The sequence below is a fragment of the Tribolium madens genome, unplaced genomic scaffold (genome assembly GCF_015345945.1).
Source record: "Tribolium madens isolate multiple individuals breed KSU strain unplaced genomic scaffold, Tmad_KSU_1.1 Scaffold_96;HRSCAF=242;Tcas5.2_LG5, whole genome shotgun sequence".
Lineage (NCBI taxonomy): Eukaryota > Metazoa > Arthropoda > Insecta > Coleoptera > Tenebrionidae > Tribolium > Tribolium madens.
Window position 1 is genome coordinate 12,387,502 of NW_025401068.1, and position 17,926 is coordinate 12,405,427.

General features: G+C 32.1%; 5 protein-coding genes across 5 annotated transcripts in view; 2 read left to right on the forward strand and 3 right to left on the reverse strand.

Annotated features, from left to right (window-relative positions):
- Positions 1 to 1,015, reverse strand: part of LOC123013571 (DEAD-box helicase Dbp80) — an 8,619-nt gene extending 7,604 nt beyond the window's left edge. Inside the window, exons 1-3 of the mRNA XM_044412181.1 lie at positions 784 to 1,015; positions 537 to 733; positions 295 to 490 (exon numbers count right to left, since the gene is read on the reverse strand). Of these exons, the coding sequence (XP_044268116.1) occupies positions 295 to 490; positions 537 to 733; positions 784 to 846 (456 nt within the window). The 5' untranslated portion in view covers positions 847 to 1,015. The remainder of the gene's footprint in view (positions 1 to 294; positions 491 to 536; positions 734 to 783) is intronic.
- Positions 1,016 to 1,695: 680 nt separating this feature from the next.
- On the forward strand, positions 1,696 to 8,274 carry LOC123013572 (actin-3-like). Its single transcript, XM_044412183.1, has 3 exons — positions 1,696 to 2,205; positions 2,254 to 2,632; positions 7,598 to 8,274. The coding sequence occupies exons 1-3, from the start codon at positions 2,080 to 2,082 to the stop codon at positions 8,221 to 8,223; spliced, it is 1,131 nt and encodes a 376-aa protein (XP_044268118.1). The 5' UTR covers positions 1,696 to 2,079; the 3' UTR covers positions 8,224 to 8,274.
- On the reverse strand, positions 8,010 to 9,809 carry LOC123013573 (mitochondrial mRNA pseudouridine synthase Trub2). Its single transcript, XM_044412184.1, has 5 exons — positions 9,601 to 9,809; positions 9,359 to 9,550; positions 9,092 to 9,308; positions 8,907 to 9,043; positions 8,010 to 8,860 (listed from the first exon to the last, which is right to left on the reverse strand). Exons 1-5 carry the CDS (start codon positions 9,719 to 9,721, stop codon positions 8,613 to 8,615), a joined length of 915 nt encoding a protein of 304 aa, XP_044268119.1. The 5' UTR covers positions 9,722 to 9,809; the 3' UTR covers positions 8,010 to 8,612.
- Positions 9,810 to 10,951: 1,142 nt separating this feature from the next.
- On the reverse strand, positions 10,952 to 13,746 carry LOC123013175 (male-specific lethal 1 homolog). The gene is made up of 5 exons (XM_044411561.1): positions 12,662 to 13,746; positions 12,098 to 12,611; positions 11,927 to 12,051; positions 11,549 to 11,880; positions 10,952 to 11,500 (listed from the first exon to the last, which is right to left on the reverse strand). Exons 1-5 carry the CDS (start codon positions 13,019 to 13,021, stop codon positions 11,401 to 11,403), a joined length of 1,431 nt encoding a protein of 476 aa, XP_044267496.1. The 5' UTR covers positions 13,022 to 13,746; the 3' UTR covers positions 10,952 to 11,400.
- Positions 13,747 to 13,780: 34 nt separating this feature from the next.
- The window catches only part of LOC123013174 (putative sodium-dependent multivitamin transporter), an 8,643-nt gene continuing 4,497 nt past the window's right edge, over positions 13,781 to 17,926 (forward strand). The window contains exons 1-4 of the mRNA XM_044411560.1: positions 13,781 to 14,007; positions 16,117 to 16,323; positions 16,599 to 16,729; positions 16,794 to 17,015. Coding sequence (XP_044267495.1) covers positions 16,607 to 16,729; positions 16,794 to 17,015 — 345 coding nt within the window. The 5' untranslated portion in view covers positions 13,781 to 14,007; positions 16,117 to 16,323; positions 16,599 to 16,606. The remainder of the gene's footprint in view (positions 14,008 to 16,116; positions 16,324 to 16,598; positions 16,730 to 16,793; positions 17,016 to 17,926) is intronic.

Genomic DNA, 17,926 nt, shown 5'->3' on the forward strand with positions numbered 1-17,926 from the left:
TTAACCTTTGTTTTCTAATTTTCATAATATTTAGCTTTTAAGTTACAAAAAATTTCTGAGCGGTGTTGCAGTTTTCATTTTTTTCCTGTTTCACTCAATTAAAACAATAAAATACGCAAATTTTTAGAGTTTTTTTTCTAGAAATTTTCACACTAAATCACTGAATTTTTCAATTTTTTAGTTCTTAATTTCAATTGAGATTTTTAGAATCTATTTTTTGACCTRTGCAATTCCAGAATTTTATTAAAAGTTTGTTTATTTTTTGACTTTAAAACAGTAACAAGAGAGTCTTACTTGGGGGTAGTTTTTCGTCGTGTCGACACGACTCAACATGGCTAAGACGAAAGCGGCAGTTTTGCCAGTTCCTGACTGAGATTGGGCTATCAAATTCTGTGGGGGGTTAGCCAAGAGAGTGGGGAGTGCAGTTTCTTGGATTTTCGAGGGCGCATTGAACCCCAAATCATAAACACCTTTCAATAAATTCGGGTTTCTGCAAATGAAAGCCACATGGAGGAAACTCAACAATTAGAACTTACAAGTTCAAAGCTTCAAATGTTTTAACTGAATAAAGTGGCGAGTTTGGGTTTTGTCTCTGGACTTCAATGTCGGTTTTGCTCTCAACGAGGCCATTTCGTATTACTTTTCGCAGTAAACTAGCATCGGCTGGGTTGAATTCGTCGGGGGCCTCGTCGGAGGAGTCTTTCCCATTCGAGCTTAGATTAACCTCGCCCAACTGAAAATTTGTTAAAGTGCGTGAAACGTGAAACAACAACTGGGTTATACCTTTTTTTGGACACTTTTCTCCTGTTCTTCGGCAAATTTCGCCCAGTCTATTTTTTGAGACATGTTTGGATTTTTATGGTTAGTTTGACGGTTTCTTTAGGGACTTTAACGGCTGCTGTTGGTGATAACATAGCGCCAAGTTTAAACTTTTACGCTAAGAATAACACCCAACTAGAAATTTGTTAATCAACGACTGGTTTATACCTTTTAGGGCGTTTTTCTACCACTCTTTAGCAAATTCGCCATTGTTTGAAATTTTGTAATATTGTATGCAATTTTTTTTAGGGGCTTTAAAACGACTATTGGCATGTTTGTTTAGCTTTTTGGTTATTTTTAGGGACTTTGAATATGGCGCCAAATTTAAACACTAATTAATGAATTAATGATAAAACTTTAACGTAACGGATCAGTGGCACATGAAATGTAGAATTCTTATTCAAGTGTGATTATCACTGGAATCAAACAATAAGAGACATGCCACTACTTTCTTACATTTTTCCATCATTGCGTTCATTTAAATATTTCATGATTGTGTGGAAAATAATTATGAGAAATTTGTTCTATTTGTCTATTTCTACTTATTTGTAGGCATTCTGTAGGTAATTGAAGATGACATTTTGAGGAAATTACAAGGTTTCACCACACCAAATGTGGCGGCATTATCTTAAATTTGTGTTAAAATATTCACTAATTGTTTTAATTATTTTTTAAATCAAGTGAAATAATAAATTAACATTTTTGATTAGTCAAATAACTGTTTTCGTTTATTAAAAATTAAGTAATAACCGAGTTTTGTTGGGCACTTATTTATACCGTTATCGGATTTTAATCAAAAAACGCTATAATTATTATAAAGTAATTTTCTTTTTTCTTAATTGGAATTTAAAAGTCGGCGAAAATAAGTTCCAAAAATTGTTAAATAGTCATGAAAGAAAGTGCACTCCATGCATATTAAAAGTGAGAAAGAAACACATCGAAAGCTAATAATTTATTAAACTAAAAAATATTTCCAAGGAGGGAATAAAAGTTATAAAAGAATCAAAGTTGTTCGATTTCTATCAGTAGATGCAGTGTGTGTTTACCGTAAAAAAGCAATCTGAAGTAATTAAGTGAATTGTACCATTTCATAACGGTCTGCCACAGTGAATGCTTGAAATGTATAAAAATTAGTCTATTTTATTGCAATTAACCACCATTTCATCATCACCACTCGAGTCAAGTGGTCATTTTTCTGTGAATCTAGAAATTGTTCGGTAATTTTTGCATCGAATTTTCACGCTAAATTCATTTCGAAAAATGTGCGACGACGACGTTTCCGCCTTGGTCATCGACAACGGCTCGGGAATGTGCAAAGCAGGCTTTGCAGGAGACGACGCCCCTCGAGCCGTGTTCGCGAGTGTGGTTGGACGTCCCCGATACCAGGTACTTCCCCCAAATTTTGTAAATTTCACCGAAAAATTTGTTTAAAAGGGTGTGATGGTCGGGATGGGCCAGAAGGATTCCTACGTGGGTGACGAGGCCCAAACCAAAAGGGGCGTTTTAACCGTCAAGTACCCCATCGAACACGGAATTGTGAGTAATTGGGACGATATGGAGAAAATCTGGCACCACACTTTTTACAACGAGTTGAGGGTGTCTCCCGAGGATCATCCCGTTCTCCTGACCGAAGCCCCCCTCAACCCGAAAATAAACAGGGAGAAGATGACCCAAATCATGTTTGAGACGTTTGGGTGTCCCGCTATGTATGTGGCGATTCAGGCGGTGTTGTCGCTGTATGCGAGTGGGAGGACCACGGGGATTGTCATGGACTCGGGGGATGGGGTCTCGCACACGGTGCCCATCTATGAAGGTAATTAGTCTTTTAAACGTTGGCACCACTGTCAGACTGGCATTTCTCAGTGATGCCAGATTAGGGAATTTTTCCCTAGTTCTAGGGATTTTTTCTAACAAAAAATGAAAAATGGATATTTTGCATTTTTTCTTAATAATCTAGGGATTTTTTACATTTTCAGTGAAATCTCAATTTTTTTCACACTGCTGGCACAGTTTCAAAAAGTACAAAAAATTTTAATATGAATATTGTAACTTCGCCAAGTTAGCGCATTTATATATGAGTTTAGCACATAGTAACGCGGAAACCAAAAATGTATTTTATGTAGTTGTTAAAGACAAAAAAAAAGAACAAGATAACTAAAAACCGTTTGCGTTTTTCGCGTTGCCAAGTTTACTAATTATTGCAGTTCATTTAATGTTTTAGACGAATATTTAAAATTAATGAAATCACATAATTTATAAGTATAAATAAGAATTAAGTACGTTTATTTGAATTTGTTTTAATTGACTTGTATTTTATTTTTTTATTTCTTTAGTAACATTTATTTTAATTTATTGTTATATTATTTATTGATTTTTTGGTGTTTGGAGTTAACACATTTCTATGTTGTATTTATATTATATTACCTCAACAAAATAGGTCAATGAAATAGTATCGTTTTAATTTTTTAAGTAGTTTAGGGAATTCTAGGGAATTTAGAAGCTACGTTCTAGGGACAAGCGCTTAATCTCATCTGGCATCACTGGCATTTGTTTTACATACTTCTCCAAGGAAAATGCGACTATATCCAGTGGATTAGCAATTATAAGACCATCAATTACTATTGTAATTTTTTTTCATTTATACAATTTTAATCTCTAAAACCATAAATTAAAAAAATATAAAATTTATAAAAGTTAATCATAAAATAACACAAATCAGGAAATAACATGAACTAATAAATACTAAGAAAAATGTAACATTTGGAAATACATTCTAAAAAACAATAATCAATAGAAATAAAAAAATTAGGGAAAAAAAGTTTGAAATTTCGTTTTTCTCAACCAAAATCGTCTATGATAAAAAGTTAAAAAATGTTACTAAAAAAATGTTTAAAAAAACAAGTTGCAAAATGATCGTGTTTTTTACTAGACGTGTGCAAAAAACAGCCATTTTGAATCGTGTTTCATACAAGATTTTTTCCAGTTTGGTTGTGAAAAGCATAGGCATCAAATTCGAATTTAAAATCTGTGATTTCAATATTTTTCCAAAATAATACTAGGTCGTGGCGTTGCTATGAAAATAGTGTTATTTGTTTTCTTTATGTCACACTTTTTAACACTAGTGATAAAATAATGTCATATTTTATAATTAGTGATAAAATTAAACACATTTGACAACTAAAATGACATATCACAATGGTTGCTTTTCACAACAAAATTGGAAAAAAAAAATAGTTTACCGCTAACAGAATAAAACTTATTCTGAAAAAATGTCTTAGGCTAACTTCCAGAGGAGGGGTCACATGACCCACCTTGACCCCCTCAAACATTGATTCTCAGCTAAATTGTGCTGATAAATTCCTTATGTTTTTAAATATTTTAATGACCGCCATAAACTTTTTCTTTCCGCTGAAACTAATTACTTACAAGAGAAAACTTCATTAAAACAAAATGGTTCACTCGTGAATTAAAGGAAAAAATATCTAACTTAGTTTTTATGTATAATTTGTACAAAAACAATATTATTTCGAAATCAGCTTTTATCGCATATAAATCCCGGTAGAGATCTGATCTCAATAATGCAAAAAAAATATGCCAATGACCGTTTTATTTCTAAGTCAAATAACAAATGCAAATCCATGTGGTCAGTAATCAAAGAAAAACCTCAGTTTCCTAAATCACATGATACAAATATTGACGCTGACAGTTTCAACAATTATTTTTCGAACATTGCTGAAAATATTATTGATGGATTGGAAAAATCAGACTCAACTTTTGCTAGTAATTTACAAAAATACAAATTCTTTTGAATTTAAACCTTTTTCAATAAATGATGTCAGAGATGCTTTTAACACACTTAAAAAAAACAGTAATGATGCATATGGTATTAATTCCACTATCATTCTAACCATCAAAAACCTCATAATCTCTCCCTTAACTAAGCTTTTTAATCTGTGTCTAATTACCAATGTTTAAAACTATCAAAGATAATACCTATTTTCAAAAAAGGAAACGTTAATGATCCTGCAAATTACCGACCAATTTCTTTAACACCTATCCTCTCAAAAATTCTCGAGATACTACTAAAAAATCAAATAAGTTTTCACTTTGAAAATAATCATTTATTCTCCAAGAGTCAATTTGGGTTTAGATGTAACAGATCGACTACTTCTGCTTTAGAACTCGTGTCACAGCTAGTTTTTGATGCTTTTGAAAATAAAAATCACGTCTTTGCAGCTTGTTATAATTTAACTAAGGCTTTTGATTGCATTACTAATAGCATTCTCTTAGATAAACTGAAACACTATGGTTTTTCTTCTAATAGTATTGCGTTAAAATCGTTTTCTCTTCGAGATCTCAAACAATTTGTTCAATATAAAGATAAAGTTTCCAGCTGTTAATAAAATAAATTTGGTGTTCCTCAAGGATCAGTATTAGGATCTTTATTGTTTATACCTAATTTATACAGGGTGTTCCGTTTTTATTGTTACAAATCTAAGACAAAAGTTTCCTATAAACATGTATCGAAAAATCTTTGGTAAGGGAGCTACACCCCCTGGAAGGGGGCTAATATGTTCTTGCAAATATTTCAGAAACCATTTAAGATAAAATTACAAAATTTGGTACAGATGATAACCTTTATACACCTAAACGAATTCAAACATCAAATGTCGAAATTTTTAATCAGGGGCGTACGAAACTGGGGGAGTTTAAGGTAAAAAAATACCCTATTTATTTTGACTTTAGTTTCTCGTTACTTTCAGCAACAAAATCTTAAGTTCGATAGTTTATCACAGAAAAGTCTCTCTTGTGTCGATACGACTTATTGTTTTTGAATAAAATTAATTTAAAATTTATGTTACACACCAATACAACATTCAAATAAATCAGAATTTACAGAATAATAAAAGCAAGAAATTCATATTTTTTAATCAACCTCAACTAATTAACATTACATTACAGTAACAATAATAACATTAATTAAATGAATTTGCCTAAATCTAAAGGAGTTTTCAAAGTGACCACCATTTTGGTCAATGCATAACTAAAGAAACTAAAGCCAAAATAGATAGGGTATTTTTTTACCCTAAACCCCACCAGTTTCGGACGCCCCTGATTAGAAATTTCGACATTTGATGTTTGAATTTGTTTAGGTGTATAAAGATTATCATCTGTACCAAATTTTGTAATTTTATCTTAAATGGTTTCTGAAATATTAGCAAAAACCTATTAGCCCCCTTTCAGGGGGTGTAGCTCCCTTACCAAGCATTTTTCGATATATGTTTATAGGATGCTTTTGTCTTAGAATTGAATATCCTATCACCTGTTTAAATTTGTAACAATAAAAACGGAACACCCTGTATAAATGATCTTCCTTCCCATGGCGACTCGTTCTAATATAATATTATTCGCAGACGATACCACAATTTTAGACAGTCACAGTGATACTGAATCATTACATAATATTGCCTTATCCTCGGATAATGAATTCAAAATATGGTCTGAATCAAACAGATTATCTCTTAATGAAGACAAAACACAATTGATTACATTTTCGTTACGAAACATTGACGAAACTCCAAAAGCTATTAAATTATTAGGTCTTTATGTTGACAATAAACTTACTTGGGAAAATCACATAACATTTATTGCAAATAAAATATCACAAAAAATATACGTACTAAGACAACTCCTGCATGTTGCATCCAAAAAAAAAACAATTATCACGGCATATCATGTCTACATTCAAAGCCTATTAATGTGCGGTCTACTAGTGTGGGGGCATTCTCGTCATCCGAAAATTTTATTTGTCCTCCAACGTAAAGTTATTCGGATTATTAACAATTTAAAGAACAGAGAGTGTTGCCGCAAGAGTTTCGCGGGTCTACAAATCATCATTGTACATTTTTTGCTGCTTACTTTTTGTAAAAAATAATTCTTCAAAATTTTCAACTCAAGACCATGAACACTTCACTCGTCACAAAGACTTACTTCACAATGATTTCTTAAGATTAAACCGATCTCGAGACGCTGTTAACTATTACTGTTTAAAATTCTTCAATACTTTATCTCTTAGTATCAAAATATTACCTTGTAATTTATTTAAAAACTTTGTCAAAAATTTTTTAGTGAAAAATCCATTTCACTCTTTTGAGGAATTTTTTAGTTTTGGTTTTTCTGTCTTATAAATTCTCACTTAGAATAAATTAGCTTATACCAGGTGAATAAAAGGTATGGAACCAAACGTTTTTTCCTTGAACTATTTATTTTTTGAAAAAACTAATTCATGAGTGATAAAGTACTATAAAAATGTGATGATTTAACAAAAGAATAAAATTTCGAAATTTCCTTTTGTTTTTGAGTTCTACAAAAAAAAATATTTTTTTAAATGGCAACCCACTATAAAATCATTTTTCTCATAAAAGCTATACTCTAAGGATTACAACTATCTGCTTTATATTTAATTAAAAAAAAATTTTTTTTTACATAAATTGCAATTTTGACCAAAAAAATATCATAGCTCAAAAACAAAACAAAAGTTCGTTCTGAAAATACGATCACATTTTTTATATTACTTTAATTTATATTAATTATTATTTTCTGGAGGCAAATGATTAAAAATATAACCGCTTCATTCCATACATTATATTCACCCTGTATATTTATTTACTTTGTAGAGTCACTAGACTTATGTAAATGCCAATGAGGTAACATTAATTAACACTAATTAAGATATTTTATTTTAAACTTTTTCACCAAGTTGTATTTTTTCCCTCAGGATATGCCATCCCGCACGCAATCCTCCGCATGGACCTCGCAGGTCGCGACCTCACCGACTACCTGATGAAAATCCTAACCGAGCGCGGTTACAGTTTTACCACCACAGCAGAACGCGAAATAATCCGCGATTTGAAGGAAAAAATCTGTTTCGTAGCTTTGGACTTTGACCGAGATCTTGCATTGGCAAGGACTATGAACAATTTTGAGAAAAGTTACGAACTTCCAGATGGGCAAATCATCACGATAGGAAATGAACGTTTCCGGTGCCCGGAAGCCATGTTCCAGCCGACTTTCCTCGGAATGGAAACTACCGGAATTCATGAAACCACCTACAATTCCATTATGAGATCCGATATGGACATTAGGAAGGATTTGTACGCTAATATTGTACTCTCTGGGGGTAGTACAATGTTTCTAGGGATGGCCGATAGAATTCAGAAGGAAATTGCTGCACTCGCACCGGCTTCAATGAAAATTAAAATTATTGCACCCCCAGAGAGGAAATACTCGGTTTGGATTGGGGGAAGCATCCTTGCGAGTTTAACGACGTTTCAACAAATGTGGATCTCGAAAGATGAATATGATGAGTGCGGACCTGTCATCGTGCATCGAAAGTGCTTCTAATGTTTAAATTATGAGATTTACATTTTTAATAAAAAAAACGTTCAAATTGTCGTGATTATTATTGTCAAGTTGGTAGTTCCTACGTTTAGTAACCGAAATGTCAACATGACAAGAAAATGTCAAATAAAAAATAAATTATTTCTAATGAAGTATGGAACTATCGTTTAGTGGAGAGTCACCGGGTGTAAAGCCGTTTTGAACGCATCCCTTAAGTATCTTTTTGTAATTTTATCTCTTTCAATAAAAAATTTCGTTACCAACTGCGAATTCAAAATTTACTACTGAGTAAAATTCACCAAATTTTGAAAATTTGACGCCATTTGGCAGAGGAAACACGAACAAATTTACGTCAAATAATATTTATTAACAGAGGCTAAATTTTCGTTAAATTATTGTAAAACTGCTGATTTCTGTTCGATAATGTTTTCGTGTGTGTCCATAATTTGGATGCATTGTTCCATGTTTGTGATAATGTGTTGCAAAGTCCAGTGTTTGCGCAAAAGTGCGTTTTCTAGGGTAAAATAACTATGTCTGATGCACTGAATGCCGGTGCAATGCGCTGATGAGTGTAATTTAATTCCAATTTCTTGAATTAAACTTTTCAGGTAAGTTTCATACTCGTTAATGCATTGTATTTCTGCAGAAATTATTTATTATTGATCAACAATCTATGTAATTCTTACCAATGACGAAATCCGGGGGTTCAAATCCGACACACTTGATTCCATAAATGATAGGAAGTTTGGAATTTGCAGGCCTGATTGGTCCTTGGCAAGCCAGTTTGTAGGCCTCTTCTGATTGAAGCTCAATACCACATGACCTAAATTACATGAAAGAAATTTTGTTTATCCCAAATCAACAAACATACTTAAACATTTCTTTCTGATGTGAAGCTTGAAGTGTTGCCAGAAACCGATTCATGTTTTCTAATTTAACATGTTTCCAGGTTGTCTTTTCCACGACTTTTCCGTCTTTGAAACCGTTTTCTGTCACCTCACCCAACCGTCCCGCCAATCGGTAACATCTCGTAGGTCTATTCTCTCTTATCAGTTTTGCCACTCTAGTACCTTTCTTTAATCCTAACACTGCAAAACAATTATGAGCGATTTATCACTTGTTTGGTTAACATAAGTACAAAGAACTCCGCTCGTATTGAAACCTAAAAAATTCGACCAGCTGCATTTTAAGTCGTCGGGGATGTAACGGGGCCCCACGACGAGGGGGTCATCGGCGAGATTTGGTTTCACAGTTACGGTCAATTTCTGAGATGGATTTCCTTCAATACTGACAAAATCGACAGGAGGGCGACATTCCATTTCATTTAAACCTACAATTTTCCATAAATTTATCAGAATAAGGGGGCTAGGTTGACCTAACCTCGACAAATAGCGTCAATGATTGTTTGCCGTACACGTCCACAAGACACATCAGGAGGCTTGTAAACACATATAATCGATCTGAGACTATCCCAAATCACCGGAGCGTCTTTTATTAACATTTTTGCTGTGTTTTGTGCTTATGCAAAAGTTAGGTTAGTTTAAATGTCATTCTAAGAACAAGGATAGATGATCTGTTATGCAATCAACAATACATCTGTGCACTATAAAAAGAGGAGTTTTGGCACTAAATTTGTCACTGGAATCCAGTGTAACACAGAATTCTTTTTCTTTATATAGAAAGTTTAAATTTGTGATATATTTAAAAAAATGTATATGTAGTGTTGTTTTTTTTTAATAAAGATTTGAAATTAAATTTAGAACTAAACTTTAAAAAAAAACGTCATTAAACAAATAAAACAATTACGCTTCGTACAAATAAGCAATCAAGAGTTCATAAAAAAAGATATTTTGTCATATGTACAGTTACGGAATTAAAATTTCGGGCAGTATTTTTCTGTCATTGCAAAAAGTTCACTGTAAACTACGTTTTACTGTCATCATGACATTTATGACATATATCATATCATATACAGGGTGTCTCACATAACTTTACGAGGCTTGCGCCTAATGTACGCACCTAAATATACAAAAGTCACAGAACACTGGATATAAAAATACACATTTAATTATTTAATTTTTGGAAATCCATGACAGTAGTTGTCAAACTAATCACTGTTTCATTAATAGTCATAAACTGCAGTTTTTCAGAAACAATTATCATTTGTTCTATCAAGAGACGGCATGAATATGATTGTAGTTTATCTATCTTAATCACTAACTAAATAAAAACGTTGTAATTTTTGAAAGGGTGAACAAACTAGAGAAGATTATCTAATTTTTCAAAATTTGTAATCGAGTTCGTATCGGAATATGTATTATTGATTGCATCTTACAGGCGCAAGCCTCGTAAAATTACTTGAAACACCATGTATGACATTTGACAATTAAACTTTTCTGTCAGGGACGCTATTTTTTAAGTCAAAATGACATAAACATGACAAGAGTAAAAAATGAGGTTATTAATGTAAAGGTTGTTTTAGCGTTTACTTGACAATACTGTCCGAAATTTTAATTCCGCAACTGTACGATGTGCAATGTCGTCACTGAATTATTTAATTCTGTTGAAAAAAAAATATTAAAAAAAAAATTATTAATACTGTTCGGTATATTACAATGGTAATTATTAATAAAAAACGAAAAAATTGTGTACATTTAGAAAAAAAAAATGTTTGCGGTAGGCAAACTTTAACGTTCGATTTTGCGACCATTTGTTTCATATAAAACACGAATTTCGGAAAATTGTGTATATTTTAAAATACAGTGACTGATACACAAATAAGTACAACTAATACATTTATTTATTTGATGTGTTTCAACTAAAAATATATATTTGTAAATTAATATCATTATCAGGAAATCTATCGACATAACAATTCCGATATCACAATATTACATTACTTAAAAAATAAAAAATTCGCAATCTAAAAATTATTTAGGTTCCCTAATGTGGGGTAATACAGACCTAAACTGGTATTACGTCGCCTAATAGTCTACTCAAAAGTAAGCTTAAAACCTAAATAAATACTTTACAAACTGTCATGTAATGAGATTGTTTCAATTTACAAATAATGTTTATTCACAAAATCACATTTTCGTTCATTTCACCACTTTATTTTTATATACAAAAGACAGGCAGTGGTGTTTGACTAAAATTTTATTTGAGTTACCAACGTAATACTTATCTCCTCGAATTTTTCCTTCTCAATGTTGTGCGTTTCGTTGACCCTTTCTTAGACGTGATTAGAGACGGATTACTCAACCATGGCAAATTAAATTCACTAAAAAAATCAAGTCAAAAGTTGTTTATTCGATATTTAAGCTGCTACCTTGGGGCTATTTTTGGAATAGGGGAACCAAAAGCCGACACCGGCAATTGATCTGAAACTTCTAAATATTTAATATTTTCTAAAGTGGGCCAAAGAGACAACACGGAATCAGTCTGTTCATCCGTTCGCGACCCCGAACCCAATCTTTCCTGTCTCTGCTTCAATTTCTCAATTACTCTTTGCTCTCTTATCCTTTGAACATCCCATCGCTTTCTCCTACGTTCGTCGTTTTCCAACCGACTGTGTCTCTTGTTAAAAACTTCATCATCTAAATTTTCAGTCCCTTCCATTGCGTAACAACTAGCGTAGACTTTGACCCTCCAACGGGGGACCTGTAACACCAAAGTAAAAAACTGTAGACAATGAAGGATTATTAACCTCCAAATTCGTGTTGTTGGGAATTTCTTGTAAATCGGTGACGTTTGACAGCCTCAAATTCGTCCTACCAGCTTCAGTAATGTACTGATCCGTTGTGGTCAAAATCTGAGAGTCTTTCAAAACACCTGAAACATTTTATTAAGTTTAGGTAATAAAAAAATTTAGACTAACGTTTGCGCCGTTTTTTAAACTTCCTAAATGAGCGTTTTTCCTCCAAAACTGAGTCGTTGTTGGACACAGCTGACGAATTACTTAACCGTTTTCTCCTAATACTCATTCTTAAGTTTCTCATTGGGTCAAATTCGTCCGAACTATTAACTGTAAAGTCAAACCCGGCACTAGTACTATTACAATCTGCGATTTCACTCTCACTTTTCAATTTGTCACTAATTTTATGATAGTTAACCTGAGAATCAAACTTATTGTCTATGGAAGGTTTCCCCGTTTGAGATTCGCCGTCACTGCGACTGTTTTCCTCAAATTTGGCAAGTTTCAGTGGTGGACAAGTACCGTTTTCGCAATTCAAGTCCAAAAGGTCCAAGCAATTCTTGTTGTCTTCGTCGCAGACACTCGAATCTTGAGTCATATCTAGTCCTTCGTCCAAAAACGACGTGGAGTGGTTATTGTAGAACTTGTTGGGGTGGAAAGGGGCCCCGCGTTCCATACAACTTATGCGCTCTTTAAGCTACAAAAATCGTTGGAGGAAGAATTGTACAACGATTTCGTGTCACTTACCATTTCATTTTCTTGTTGGAGAATGAGGATGGTTCTCTCCTTGTTTAAAATTTCATCGCTTTGTTGTTGGATGAGGTCGAGATGGAGTATCAACCACTCTTTCCAAAACTTAACCTCACTTTCGGCACTTTGACAGTTCGCATCTTCGGTTATTGTTGTGTTTATTTCGCCGTTTTCCGTGTTTGATGCGTACATATGATCGTAGGCAAAGTTTAAGTCGTTTTTATCGACACTTTGTGCTAAATAACTTGTAGAATCCGGTAATTTTGACAATTTCGACTTGCATTCATCTGGAAAATTTTCGGACATTTTCGCACAAAGTCGTTTTATGTTTTGATCATTGTTGCGACTTATTGGCATTATATAAACGTCGAAATTACCAATTCGCGGGACATTGCGGCGTTATTCACACGAAAACCATTCAAAAATCTAATTACACTTTTGCACATACTTTACCCCAACTGTCAATAAAACAAATGTTATTAACACAATTGTACAAATCCCACCACTTTTTGTTACACAACCGTTACAATTTCTCAAATTTGCAAATAAAAAATAATGATTTAAATCACATTTTGAGGTTATGTTGTTTGACACTTGAAACAAAAACGCATCACTGGTCAATGACTCACTATGTTTTTTCCTTTTTTGATAATTAACACCGTAAATGTTCAAAATCGGTAAATCACTTTCGAAATTCGTTAATTTTCACCCAAATTCCACAATAAATTGTTGGTAAACAAGTAAACAAAGACGCGTTTATGATTTTTTTACCACCGTTGTGAGGTTGGTAATTGTTGTACTTCCGGTTCGGCGGCAAATTTAAATTTCGATTATCCAAAATAGTTAAAATCTGACTCAGTAAACAATATTTGTGCCAAGTTTATTGTCTCTACGACTTCACCACAAAATCGGTTTGTAAGGTAATTTTTTGCGTGTGTTTGTCATAATATTCTTCAAAATAACAAAAAGCAAAAAAATTGAGTTTGATTATTTTTAAATCGAGTTGCGCACAATGATTGGAGAGGGGAACGGGGAGCAAATGTTCAATGTCTTTTTTGCTATCAGAAAATCTCTGATTATCCGAGATTACATGTTTATTGCTCCCAACCTTGATCTTCACACATGTTGCAACTTTGAGCGAAAATTGAGGTTAACTTTTACGTTTTTTTTACCACGCGTTTACTGGAATTGATCGATTACCATTTTACTTGAAGGAGTTTTAACACGTCACAGTTTGGTTCTTGCAACCACCGTTATAGCATTTGATTTTAGTTTTCTATTATTGCTGGGAGTTCGATTTTCGTAAGTGCTCAATTATGTCGATTTTGCGTGCATGACGCAATGTGAGTAAAATTGATTTTTTCCATTTTTATCATTTCTGCATTCTACTATTGTACGTTTTAATTTCACGCACCAGTTTTGCTAATAATAGACTAATATTAAAAAAAATAACACAAGTTCAAAAAACTTAACCTACAATTTTTATAATAATTTCATTGGTTCGAATAGTTGTTACACCAAATTGCCTTTTAACAAAAAATGGAACGGCAAATTTTTGACACTTCTCAAAACTTACTGTAAAGTAGGCTTTAACGTCAAATTTGACTTTTTAAAACGTCAGATTTGACTTTTTCAAACGTCAAAATGACAAAAATATAATAGTATATTAAAATACTAGTTTATAAGCAAGCCTTTAATACACGTACGACGGGTTTTAACATCGTAAGTGTTTTAAAGGCGCTTATAAACGAGTGTTATACGCTATTTTTTATTATACCTGCTCATTTACGATCTTTTATGAGCATTGAAAAAATGTGTTACTAGTTTACATTGTTAAGCACATTTTTTCACATTGGTCCAGACGCTATTTCTTGTTACCTAGACAACTTTAAAATTTCAGCGTGCTATAAAGGCCAAATTACGCACGCTGCAGCGTGTTTTAATTTAGGATTATGATGCAGGTATAATAAAAATATTATTAAATTTAAAGTGAGGTTGCTATCTAATAAGGGTCATTTCACATTTAATAATGTCAGGATGACCTTGTTGTCTCATTTTTTTGTTCTACATTGATAAATAGGACAAATGCACGCTTAAAGCTTAAGTACTTATTTATAGTAATTACAAATTATTTGTTTTATTAAATTTTACGAATGGTTCATTTCAAGATTAGAAAAAATGAACTTGTCACTTTTAAAATTTGAAATATGGTCTTCTAGACGTAAAATCACGCACTGAACACGACGCAAGGTTAAAATGATTTACAATCGGTTTTTGAGATATTAAATGACATATTAAATAAAAAATAAGCGTAAAACCGGTTTTAACCGAAAAATTAAATTTCTCTGAATCCTTTCAAAAAATTTTATTTTCATTTATTTTGACAAATTTGGCATTTTCAAAATTTTTAAGGTTTTACATTGTACAGGGTGTGTCAGAACTCGTGCCCCCGAAAAAAATTTCAAGTAAGATAGGGTACCAGGAACATGGAAAAAATGTTTTAAAAATCCTATCTGTCAAAAATTATTTTCACATTTATTTTTTGACATTTAACATTTTTTTGTCTATTTTTCTATTTTTTCTAATGATCTTATATATGTTTTTTTTACAATTATTTAGTAAACGTGTCAATAAAAGCCACAAATAACATTAAAACAGAGATACAGCTTCCTTGTTTCTAATAGCCTGTAGCCAAAAAAACTTGGAAAATTATTTTTCCAACACAAATAAATAGCGTCAAAGTGCAAAATTTAAACTTTCATAACTTCGAAATTTTTTTAGATTTTTTTTTTCATGTTGCTGGTATCACCTCATATGGCATTTTTCTCTAGGGCCCGAATTCTGGCGCACCCTATATGTATGTAAAATGTTCCGGGGAGTCGATTGACGCCCAGAAAACTACAAAATTGGCAATAGTTTAGAAGTTATGGTCAAATATAACATATTTAGGATATTTTTGAATTTATCAGTAATTTTCTCGATAACTATTTATCGTACGACAATGACCTTTTTTTGCATGACAGAAAATTTAAAATGCTTTCCAACGGTACTAAACGTGATAGAAATAAATAAAAAAATGACAACTTTAAAGTTGAGAATGTCGTTTCTAGAGAGTCAAAAAAATTCAAAAAACGATATTGATTCAAGTTTTAAAATGTAGACTATTTATTACTCGTGTTTTTAACAGTTTATTATGTGTAATTCTTGTTTACTCAATCATTTCGTTATGAAATTGTAATCTCTATTAGAAATCATGGATTGTTATTTTATGTATTTGATTTTTTATTCAAAAACAATTAACTCATTAAGATTATTATTTATCAAAATTACATAAATAATTTAATGAAATAAAATTTTAACCGCATTTCTCAAACGAAAGTTTGTTTTTTTCTCTACAAAAAAGCAAAATGAATTTAATTTAATTGAATTTAATTTTGTAATTTTTTTTCCAGAAAACCTTTGACCTACGGAATCCCTCATAGTTTATTCCTGTAACCAGAAACCGTAACTTCTATTGTTTATAACAATGCATCATTTATGAGCGAAGAAGAGGTCATCACACAATTTGGACGATTTATTAACATTCATTGATTAAGACTTGACGTTGGTAATCAATTGTAGTTTTTAAACTTTGACAATGCGCTGCTAGAAAAGTAAAAGTAAGTATGTTAATGTAATTTTTTTGCTTATCTTGACTGATTGCAACATTTTATTCAATTTCATTAGTTTATTATTTAATCCAGTCTGCTTTTGTCGTGATAACGTATTAACATTTTACAACTCGTATAAAAATGCTTAGCTTTTTAATCCATTTAATACCGATGTGATGTGTGGTGTCATCATCTGATTTTTCAGTTTTTCAATTCATTTAAAGAATGTAAAAAATGTCCGGTTTGTGTAATATATTATTTAATTGTGTGTAATAAAATTTTAGACTAAACCATGGCCGAATATCACCCACTTTTTGGCGTTTGGGACTATGTTGTCCTAGTGATTGTTTTATTAATTTCGTCCAGTATCGGCGTTTATTATCGATTTACAGGGGGGAAACAGAAAACCATGCAGGTAATTACTTAATTAGTCACTAAAATTCTAATAATATTTCACTGAGTGTTCAATTTCGTTATAGGAATATTTATTAGCTGATAAAAACATGTCTATAACTCCGGTCGCTTTTTCCCTGATGGCTTCCTTCATGTCAGCGATCACACTTTTGGGTGTCTCCAGCGAGAATTACACTTTTGGTATCCAATTCATTGTAATAAACCTTGCGTATGGGATATTCACACCAGTGGCGGCGTATTTATACCTCCCGGTTTTTTTCAAATTGCAAGCAACAAGCGCATATGAGGTATTTTTTCTTCAATTTTTTTTATAGAGGGTTTATCAGAACTCGCGCCCCAGAGAAAAATTTCAAGTAAGATAAGACACCAGGAACCAGGGGCGTCGTTACAATTTTTTTTAGGTAGGGGCAACCTCATCGCAGTTTAAAAATACATACAGCATACAGGGTGCGCCAGAACTCGCGCCCCAGAGAAAAAAAATAAGTAAGATAAGATCCCAGGAACATGAAAAAAATGTTTAAAAAATTCTATCTGTCAAAAATTTTTGACATATTTTTTGACATTTGACATTTTTTATGACTATTTAATGATACTGATGGTCTTGTATATGTTTTTTTACAATTATTTAGTAAAGGTACAAAAATTTTGCCAACAAAAGCCACAAATAAAATTGAACATAGTTACAATTTAGGATACAACTTTCTTATTTCCTCTTCTAATAGCCTGTAGCAAAAAAACTTGGAAAATTATTTTTCCAACAGACAACAAATAGAGTCAAAGTGCAAAATTTAAACTCTCATAACTTCGAAATTTTTGTAGATAAAATTTTTTGAACATTTTTTCCATGTTCCTGGTATCTTACCTTATTTATATAACTGGGGCGCGAGTTCTGGCGCACTCTGTATTTTATTATAAACACAAAATCATGTTATACAAAATACAAAAAACATAAAACCATATTTTTTCTAACGAAAATTATAAATGAAACCATAAGACAGGAATCTCTAAAACCATAAATTCGAGTATAAAAGTATCAAAGTTAAAAAAATATAAAAGTTTAGCATAAAATAACACAAATCAGTAAATAACATGAACTAATAAATACTAAGAAAAATGTAACACTTGGAAATCAAAACATAAAATAAACGCTCTTTCAAGATACATTCTAAAAAACAATAATCAATAGAAATAAAAAAAA